This window comes from Centruroides sculpturatus, unplaced genomic scaffold, assembly GCF_000671375.1.
Source record: "Centruroides sculpturatus isolate CEXI.00-Female unplaced genomic scaffold, Cexi_2.0 scaffold475, whole genome shotgun sequence".
NCBI classification, from domain to species: domain Eukaryota; kingdom Metazoa; phylum Arthropoda; class Arachnida; order Scorpiones; family Buthidae; genus Centruroides; species Centruroides sculpturatus.
This window is the reverse complement of record NW_019384712.1, coordinates 2,794-12,712: the sequence shown is the minus strand read 5'-3', so window position 1 is coordinate 12,712 and position 9,919 is coordinate 2,794. Positions and strand designations below refer to the sequence as shown.

The 9,919-nt window shown below is 29.3% G+C and overlaps 2 protein-coding genes across 2 annotated transcripts; one reads left to right on the top strand and one right to left on the bottom strand.

Annotated features, from left to right (window-relative positions):
* The first annotated feature begins 942 nt into the window (after positions 1-942).
* Positions 943-5,148, top strand: LOC111627861 (acid phosphatase type 7-like). Its single transcript, XM_023371525.1, has 12 exons — positions 943-984; positions 1,098-1,203; positions 1,277-1,480; positions 2,578-2,760; positions 2,863-2,888; positions 3,093-3,409; positions 3,533-3,584; positions 3,756-3,869; positions 3,941-4,066; positions 4,537-4,608; positions 4,688-4,825; positions 4,905-5,148. The coding sequence occupies exons 1-12, from the start codon at positions 973-975 to the stop codon at positions 4,986-4,988; spliced, it is 1,434 nt and encodes a 477-aa protein (XP_023227293.1). The 5' UTR covers positions 943-972; the 3' UTR covers positions 4,989-5,148.
* Positions 5,149-6,228: 1,080 nt separating this feature from the next.
* On the bottom strand, positions 6,229-9,429 carry LOC111627841 (acid phosphatase type 7-like). The gene is made up of 12 exons (XM_023371498.1): positions 9,349-9,429; positions 9,018-9,218; positions 8,745-8,927; positions 7,702-7,727; positions 7,528-7,625; positions 7,390-7,452; positions 7,172-7,289; positions 6,973-7,086; positions 6,779-6,907; positions 6,628-6,699; positions 6,422-6,559; positions 6,229-6,345 (listed from the first exon to the last, which is right to left on the bottom strand). Exons 1-12 carry the CDS (start codon positions 9,389-9,391, stop codon positions 6,229-6,231), a joined length of 1,302 nt encoding a protein of 433 aa, XP_023227266.1. The 5' UTR covers positions 9,392-9,429.
* Positions 9,430-9,919: the final 490 nt, after the last annotated feature.

Sequence of the window (9,919 nt, the reverse complement as noted above, 5' to 3'; positions counted from 1 at the left end):
TTACACATTTAACCTATTATTTCTAAACTTTAAAAAGTATTTTATAATAACCTATAGAGAAACTTTTACAAAGCAATCGTTTGCTTAAATTATCAAACCATGGACGTAGGAAGTAATAAATGACACTTTTAAATGGGTATCATCACTCAACTAAAGTATCATTAGTTAATCTATTTTACTCAACTTTAAACGACTTTATTCTCCCATAAAAATAAATATACGATATTTTATAAAATTCAATTATTAAATCGTTCCCGTACACCGTTGTCATTTTGGAAATTAAAATAAACAAACGATTTAGCCTGCAGCCAACCAGGGAACATGTATTGAGGTCGACGTTTATATTCTTATAGACGAATTTTTTTCCGCTTTTTCAGGAAAGAGCGCGAGATGGAATTGTGTCGCCATCCACCATCCACGTAGCTTCATCCACTTTCACTCCATACTTTAAACAGGTGAGAATCTTCATTTTTCGCAGCTAATTTCGCTTGGAAAACGCTATTTTTTTCTAAATTTCTACAACAATTAACAAATGTAGGCTAATTTTTTATTGTGTTTCGTGTTTACTTTTTATGAATTCCGAGGAGTAATGTTGTTTTTTTTTCTGTTTTAATTTCTTATAATTTTAGATTTAATTGATAATTTCCAACTTAAGTAGCGTGTACAAGTAGACCTCCCTATAACACTGTAGATAATTCCGTTTTATATGAATTCCATGTTGTACAAGTCAATTAGTTTACAGCCCGGCACACGTATTTGTAAAATCTAAGTGACTCGTACAACACGGAATTCATATAAAACGGAATTATCGAGTGTTATAGGGGGGTCTACTGTATTAAATATTACATAAAAGATATTTTTATTACATTAATTCTAAACAATTTCAAGTGAAAACACATTATTTAATAAACAATAAATGTATACAGTTGTCAATTGTTTCAATTTAATCGTAAACTTTTATCATATTTAATAATGAAACTATTTGTAATGACCCAAATATACATAAACCCGTTTTCATTATTAACTTTTAAAGATTATTTTTTCTTTTGTAAATAATTTCAGATAAAACTTATTGAGAATTTTACTTTTATTTTCAGGACAATCCTTTTAAAATGTTATTAATATTTCTCTTTATAATATCGATATTAAATGTGTGTTTTGCTAGTGAATTTCAACCGGAACAGATTCATCTATCCTTAGGAGGTAGGTCACTTACATTTCATATAATTATTATTATTATTAGACAATTAACGAAATGTTTGGTAAACAATTTCAGACAATCCAGACGAATTGGTAGTCATGTGGAACACTAAAGATAATCCTGGAGTTCCAAAAGTAGAATATGGCCCTTCCCCTTCGAAATTAATCTATTTAGGAATTGGTATTAGCGAACAATTAAATCACGGATTGTTATTGAGGCTCACTAGACAATTCGTGCATAAAGTTCGACTGCAAAAATTGTTACCTAACGTCACATATTGTAAGTAATACAAAGTTTTCCTTGCTGCGTGAATAGCTTTAAGCTTTAAAATGTATTTTTATAATTTCTAACTTTAAATTCCTTCCTTGTTATTCCTATATTTTTATATTTACTTAGCGCCGAATTGTACAAAACTAAAACTTGCACGAAACGAATTATGCTACGTGAGAATTTACGCTTTTTTTTTTTTTTTTTTAATACGTTATTTAATAAATATTAACCAAACAAAAGCAATAATTCTAATCGAACATGTGCAAAATAGGAAAATACAAAGCTAGGAAATTATAGAAACAGGAAAGTGTGTCCTAAATATGGTCCGTCGAACTTTTATAATAAAATGAATGAGTACAAAAGTGAAAATTTAGTACACGAAATCAATAAATTTAATTATTAAAAGAGGTGATAGGTGAAAGTGAAATAACACTTCCATCTTCGTACGTAGGCAATCATCTATGACTAACACAACAGTTAATTGGAAAAAAAATAGGTTAGAATTTTACGTATATTAGTATGTTAATGACTGGATGTATATTGTCAATGCTTGTAGAGATCAATGCCACGGGTTTATACTGTCAAATAATGAATTCTCACTGGAACAGGTACGATCGAGTTTCGCAGCATTGAAATAAAAGCGCGCAAATGGGGCCACTCCAAGGTTATTGTAAAGGTCAATAATCACTACGATAAGATTAAAACTGCATAGAAATAATTATCAGATGTATTCAACAAACAAAAATAAAGTTACGTAGGAAATAATAGTGTTAATAAACTCGCAACCGATTAAGTTCTGTATTTAGACTGTATAATAAGTGTCTTTGATATTAATTAATTAAGTATACAGAATAGTATTTTGAGATAATAATTATGTTATTAAATTATAATAAGAAAAATAAAAAATAACAGCAATTATTTTCATTTTTCATCAAATTATTCGTATTCTTTAGGTGATTGATCTAATTTAAGAATGATTTTTAAGTAGGTCAAAGTGTTCTCTCTCTCTCTTTGTTTATTACATTAAAAATCTGACAAATATTTAAAATGTTATAAAATCTTGGTCGTTGACACTTTATTTATTATTATTATTTTAATTCGAATAGGGTACAGATGTGGAAATAATAAAAATTGGAGCCAAATTTATAAATTCACAACGCATCCACGTGGTTATAATTGGAGTCCAAAGTTATTAATTTTTGGTGATTTAGGATTAAGAAATGCTCGATCCATGCCAAGTTTAGAGAGAGAAGTTTGGTCTGGAAAATGGAATTTATTATTTCATAATGGTATTTCATCATTAAAATCATTTATTATTATTATTTTTTTGTTACCGAATTTACTCTTAAAACTACAGCAATGTATTCTTATCAGTAAATTTTATATTTCAGGTGACATTGCATACGATATGAACTCGGTAAAATGATTTATTATATTAAGTACAGTCGACCCCCCCATAACACTGTTGATTTTTCCGTTTTATATGAATTCCGTGTTGTACTAGTCACTTAGATTTTACAAATACGTGAGCCGTTCACAGCCCGGCACACGTATTTGTAAAATCTAAGTGACTCGTACAACATGTAATTCAGATAAAACGGAAAAATCAATGATCTTATAGGGGGATCGACTGTATANGGGTAAAAGATATGCAAAAGCAAATAATCCGTTAATACCTGAAACTTATGATAAAAATCAACCTCATAATTATATTCTGTCCATAGATGCAAATAATCTTTATGGGTTTGTAATGAGTGCATATTTACCTGTAAATAATTTTAGATGGTTGTCCAAAGATGAAATAAATGCTTTAGACATATGTAATATATCAGATGAAAATGACATCGGATATATCTTAGAAGTAGATCTAAAATATCCGGAAAGTATTCACGATAGACATAATGATTTACCACTTGCTACTGAGCATACTAATATCCCGTATGATTTATTATCTAATTATCAAAAAACTATATTACGTAAATTAAATTTAAAATATACTAATACTAATAAAAAATTGGTTCCAACTCTTTTTGATAAAGAAAATTATGTAATTCATTATAGAAATTTAAAATTTTATCTAGATGAAGGTTTGATAGTAACTAAAATTCATAGAGTACTAGCATTTTGTCAAAGTGCATGGCTTAAAAATTATATATTATTTAATAATAAAAAAAGACAAGAATCGACTAACGATTTTGACAAATCATTTTTTAAATTAAAGTATGATAATTTTTTAAGAAAAAAATCACCCGATAATTCACAAATATTCAATTGTGTTATTTAGGAGGCAAATTTGCCAAATAATCGCGCTCAAACACCGTGGATTATTGTCATCGGCCACAGACCTATGTATTGTTCAAACAAGACGTTCAGAGATTGCTCGTGGGATTTCACATTGGTAATTATTAATTTTTATTAAAAATTAATTTAATTAAATTAATAACGTTTAACTATTTTATCAAATTTAAGACCCGTAATGGACTTCCTCTATTAAATTACGGCCTGGAAGAAATTTTATATAAGTATGGAGTCGATTTAGCTATTTGGGGACATCAACATTCGTACGAACGTACTTGGCCACTTTATGATAACAAGGTCTGTATTTTAATATTTATTATTTATATTTTAATAACAGAATTTCCTTTTCTTTATACCAAATTTTCTCAAATTCTGGAGTTTTTCCTGTATGTATGGATGTTAGTGCGTGTGGGTGGTACGATTTTGTTCACTTTCTTTGAAGCTTAATAATTCCTGTGTCTTTTGTCAAAAATTTCTGAAATTTTGCAGGGAGATTTATGTATTAGAGGGATTGATGCTATTAAATTTTGGTGGTTAAAGGTCAACGGGATGGGTAGATAGAGGGGGTCGTGTGTCATATCTGAAGTAGAGTCGGATTTAATAAGGATTTTACTTGTTATTAGCATTTAGAATTTGTTATATTATCTGTTTTAAACTTCTTAAGGTCATCATTACTGGCGACGTTTATATCTACCATAACTGGCACATCATTTGGGAGGAAACTGAATGAAACTTTATTGATTTCTTATTATTATTTTGGAGTTTAGGTATATAATGGAAGTATATGGTTGCCTTATCATAACCCAAAAGCTCCCGTACATATAACGAGCGGATGCGCGGTAAGTATGTTAAATTAATGTTATTAATACTGAACTAAGCTATCATATTGCATACTTATAAATATTAAAATCATTTCAGGGTAATAAAGAAAGGGTATTAGAATTTAAAGAGCACAAACCTCACTGGAGTGCGTTCAGAAGTAGTACTTACGGTTATCTTCGTATGATAGTACACAACGCATCCCATCTTGAATTAGAACAAATGTCGGCAGATCAGGTAATTATAACTCTAAATTCCGAATGGTTTGATTCGTATTTACACATAGAATTATATATATATTCACATCTGATTTCAGTTTGGAGATACCATCGATCATATTTTGATTAAAAAGGATAAACACGGACCTTATCCTAAATTATTCCCAAATAATATTTATTGATAACATATAACTTACGAGAGGAGAAAATTTTCTCAGGAAACTGTACATATATTGTATATCAAAAGATAGTGAGAATCTGTAAATACATATTATTTTTAATCGATAATTGTATATTTTGATATAAACAAACAATATGCTACCTTTGTATTTAAATGGAAAAAACCAATTCAGTTTTATTAAAAATATCAAATATTAGATTATAAAATAAAGAAAACATATTTTTATTTTAATAAATATATATATATATAAAGGCTTATTTATTTAATTTCGTGCTTTTTGTTGACACATCCATTGTTGACACTTCCATTCTTAACACTTCTATTGTTATTTAGCACTTTCATTGTTACTTAACACTTCCATTGTTACTTAACACTTACATTGTCGAAACCTTAATCCTGTCTCTCCCCCCGGGGAGGAATTTCGAAAAATCCCTTCCTAGTGTGCATTTTCGTGACGTACCCTAACTGTGTACCAAATTTCAACTTTCAACTCCTAACCGTTTGGGCTCTGTGCTTATTATTATTATTATTATTATCATTATTATCATTATCAACTCGTCTCGATTATATATATAGATAGAGACCTATTTAATTTCGTGCTTTTTGCGCTTTCTATATAATTTTCTTGAATCCCTCAATGGTCCCATAGACAGAAGCTAGAAAGCGTAAATGTCTCTCGTGAGATTTGCTTTATTGTTTATTTTTTATTTGTTTCTTTTCCAAATAACAATTTTATAAAGCACGTGGATTGCAGTTACGTTGAAGTAACTACAGTCCACGTGCTTTATAAAATTACTACAGCGTAACTACAGTTAACTGCGATGAAATAGATGTCAGTTAATCCTATAAGCTGTATACAAGAACTGTGGTAATCTGGAAGAGTGAATATACACGAAGCTAGTGGCATAGAATGCCGATTATCCGAATTGATCCGCATCGATTATCCGCATCACCTGCAGCGATGCGGATAATCGAAAATTGAATATGTGGATTAACACGTAAAGAATGAAATTACAGGGTAATAGCACTGTATTTATTTACTCATTAATGTGCGAGTACCATCTTAATTACGTGGCGTAAGGGAATTGCAGTGTGATTTAGTAGACTAAATTTAGTAGGCTATATGAAAACTGTATATATCAATTTTATAATTTACAAAAAAATAAACTTTATTAGTAAGCAAATTTAAAAATATATATTATTAGTTATATTGATGTCTATCAAGCATTTAAAAAAAAATCTTATGGTGATTGAGTGGTGGCTGAAGACGTTTCTAAATAAGCATCATTAGGAAAAAGTATAGGGAATGGACCATGCTTTTCCTTGACGATCCACGCTTCGTCTATTACAGCACCATCCTGTGAACAAATTTCGAACTAAATTTGTTACAGTTTGTATTATTTATTGTTACTTGTAAAAAATAATAATAATTACCTTATCGTCAGATACCATATCGAAATATAAATGCGTTCGATTTTGAATAATAAGGCGAGTATATCCATAATCGCTATTTCGAACAGCGCTCCAACGTGGTAAAAGTTTACGAAAAAAGTCTACTTTTTCTCGATTTCCCTAAAGATATTAAAGAATAAATTCGATTCTTTTCGTTTATTATTAATAAATGTAAATATATTACTTACGGCCGAGCCAGTTGTAATGTGAATTGTGGCTCTAGGATTGAAATAAGGAGATTCTTTGCTGCCTTTATAAACCTAGGATGAAGAAATAAAATGTCCATATATATAAAGATAGATTATAATATTTATAATATATATATATATTACAACTTACTCTTTTGTTGTACAGAGGCCACATTCTTTCGTAAGAATGTTCGTGAGCCCAAAATGCTAAATCGACACCGTAATTATACAGCAAAGGTTCTAAACCGTATTTTCGGCTGATGGGCAAACCGACTCTTGTCTACAGATAAAACTCTTTTAAGTATAATGCAAGTCATATAATACCGAAACTGATCGTCTACTTACTAAAGTTTGATCCCAAGAGCAATCACGAATATTGTTATTGGAGCAATACATGGGTCTGTGTCCAAATACAATAATCCACGGACGTTTTTTCCTGTTTTCTGGTAAATTAGCTTCCTAAATTAATTTATATCGTAAATTAATCTAATTTTAAAGTTATTAAAGTATTAAGACGTAATAATTTTATTAGTTTTTCACTTACAATAAGGAGATTTTCGAGCCAAACATATTGTCGTTCTATAGCAGATATCCCACCAAGTTCCAAAAAGTAATAGACTTCAGTGGATAAAAAAATAAATAAAGCGGGTCCAACTTTCAAGCTGTGGAAACACCATCGCTAGATATGCATTTTTTTTTTTATTTAACACATTATTTATCAAGCTTTTTCATTTAATTTGTGAGAAAGAGCAATAAACAAACCTGTACATCATATTATCTTCGTTTCCTGGCATGTCAAATCGTGTTTTATAATTACTAAAATTCCTATATATTTAAACGTGTACTATTTTAACTCGATGCTGTTTATGTATTTATATAATTATATAAATAAATTTTTACCAAAAAGACTCGTGATTCCCAACAGTCACCATATACGGTACTAGTGTTGCTATAGGTTCTATTAAACGCATGAAAAGATCACCCACTTTCCCTAGTACCTGTTTGTAAACGATAAAATCGTTTAAATATATTCTTCATATTAATATAGGCTTATATAAAATAATTTATACTCACCAAATTGAGATCGTAGGCTATATCACCTATAAGGAAAAAAAATGCAAGTAAATTTCTACTGTTCAAACAAAAAATAAAAGTAAAAAAGGGGGGGGTGAACATTTCATTTTAAAATAACTAAGTCAATTTATTTTCTTGTCATTTTCGAGTGGCTTTATCATTGTTAAAATCTAGAAATGAATGGCGGAATGACAAGGAGAAACAGGAAAGAAGAGAGAAGATGCAGATGAACATGTTTTTGACACGATAAGAATTCAATAACGAACAGAATATTCTCAACAGAATGACATTATCTCTAGAAGAAAATCAAGCTGTAAATAATTTTGAGAAGAAAGAACATATATATATATATAAGCTTAAAAAGTTGCGTGTCATCAAATCGATATAAGTTTGGAGTATATTTATTTAAATCTAATAAATAATAACACAAGTTAATAAATAAAACAAGTCTCCTAATATAAAAATAAAATTAATTTTTATATTAGGAGACTTGTAACACATCTTATATGTAATTGTAGGGTCGAAAAGTTAATATTAATCACTAAACATTCAGACATTGAAACTAAATATTAGTATTTAATGAGATGAAAGGAAGGAATTTAACATCATAAATTTTTATACCAGTTCTTCTCAATAATTTATCTATAAGTACTGTACATTATTAAAGATAAAGTTTATTGTTTAAATTTTTTATTTTCCAATTTATAGTAAAATTAATTTCGTTTAAAAATAGAGCGCAAGATTAAGTTTAATACTTATAAAATACAAGGAATGGACAAGGATTTTTAGTCGTATCACTCATAAACTTCTATCTATAATGGAGATGACATTATTTATGATGTCATATATTTTGTCACCGGTTACCAGTTTTTATATCTTCTCCGATAAAGTTATATACGATGGAACTGTCACCGACACGTCACTTATGACGTAAATTTACTACCTATACACAAGTTGCGACATAGTATTACTAATCCTACAATAGATTAATTCGTATCTTATTAAATATATATATTATACATATATAAAATATATAAACTAACCATTATGTATCATAAAATTCCATTGTCCAGATTCGGCTTCTTTTTGTAATCTAGGCGCGGAGCGAGCATTTTCTAATCCCAAATCACCAAAAACGATTACTTTAGGACTCCATTCTGTTCCCTCGGGAACTGTGACGAAACTGTAGACGTCACTCCATCCTTTAATGCTACCGCATTTGTACCCTAAAGAAAAATTATAAGATAAAAATAAAACATTGTAAGGTCAACTTTTAGAGTGAAAACGAATCATTACGAGAGAAGAAATTTACTTACAATAAGTAGAATTAGGTTGTAAGTTTTGTAAACGGACAGTGTGAACGTATTGTTTACTGAGAATCAGAGCTCCATTGTTAAGAACTCTTCTTGTACCCACAGCTTGTCTATCCAAGGAGGATCTAGAGTTACCATATTGCACGAATGAAAGTTTAGGATTATCGGGGGTATTCCACATCACTACCATTTCCTTTAGATTATCTACAGAAAATGTTTGCAATTCAATCGGATTAGTGTAAAAAAAACAACTATATTAACTAGAATTATTATTTAAAAATAAAAAAAAATTGGGGTATATTAAATCGAAAATATTAGATAAAATAAATCATACCACCGATTGCAAGATGGATTTGTTCGGGTTGAAATCTCTGCATACGAACAGGAGTAACGATAAAGAATACGATGTACCAAAACATGATTCCACATATTAAAGCTAAACTTTATATATATCGTCGATAACGTTTAAAAAATAAAATACAACTCAACGGTTAAAAGCATAAAAGTGCAGGTCGTCCACCTCTTTAATACACGAGTGAGAGCCTCATGACCTAAACGTTGCATCTACCTGATTTCTGTTCACTTCTTTACTTCAGAAACCGGTTCAGTATCTTGCCATTTCTAAGTATTGTGCCGTAACTTTACCGTTACCGGATAATATCTTAAATTGTTTTATATAATTGACATTGAGAATTACGTTCTCTGACGTAGCGAATTTAAAACATCCCCCCCAAAAAAACTATTAAACGTAAGAAAAATTATAGTTAATAAGGTATTATTTTCAATTTACATGCAATACAAAAAAATGAAGAAAAAATTAATTATATTTTTCTATTAAAAACCCCTAAAACACAAATTAAACAATTACTTATTGATGTTTTATCTACTTATATTTAAAAAAAAAA

Coding starts and splice junctions, on each gene's coding strand:
- LOC111627841 (XM_023371498.1), bottom strand. CDS start 9,391: ATGCAGAGATTTCAACCCGAACAAATCCATCTTGCAATCGGTG. Junction 9,219..9,348: donor AATCCATCTTGCAATCGGTG/GTATGATTTATT, acceptor CATTTTCTGTAG/ATAATCTAAAGGAAATGGTA. Junction 7,453..7,527: donor GGGAATCACGAGTCTTTTTG/GTAAAAATTTAT, acceptor TTAAATATATAG/GAATTTTAGTAATTATAAAA.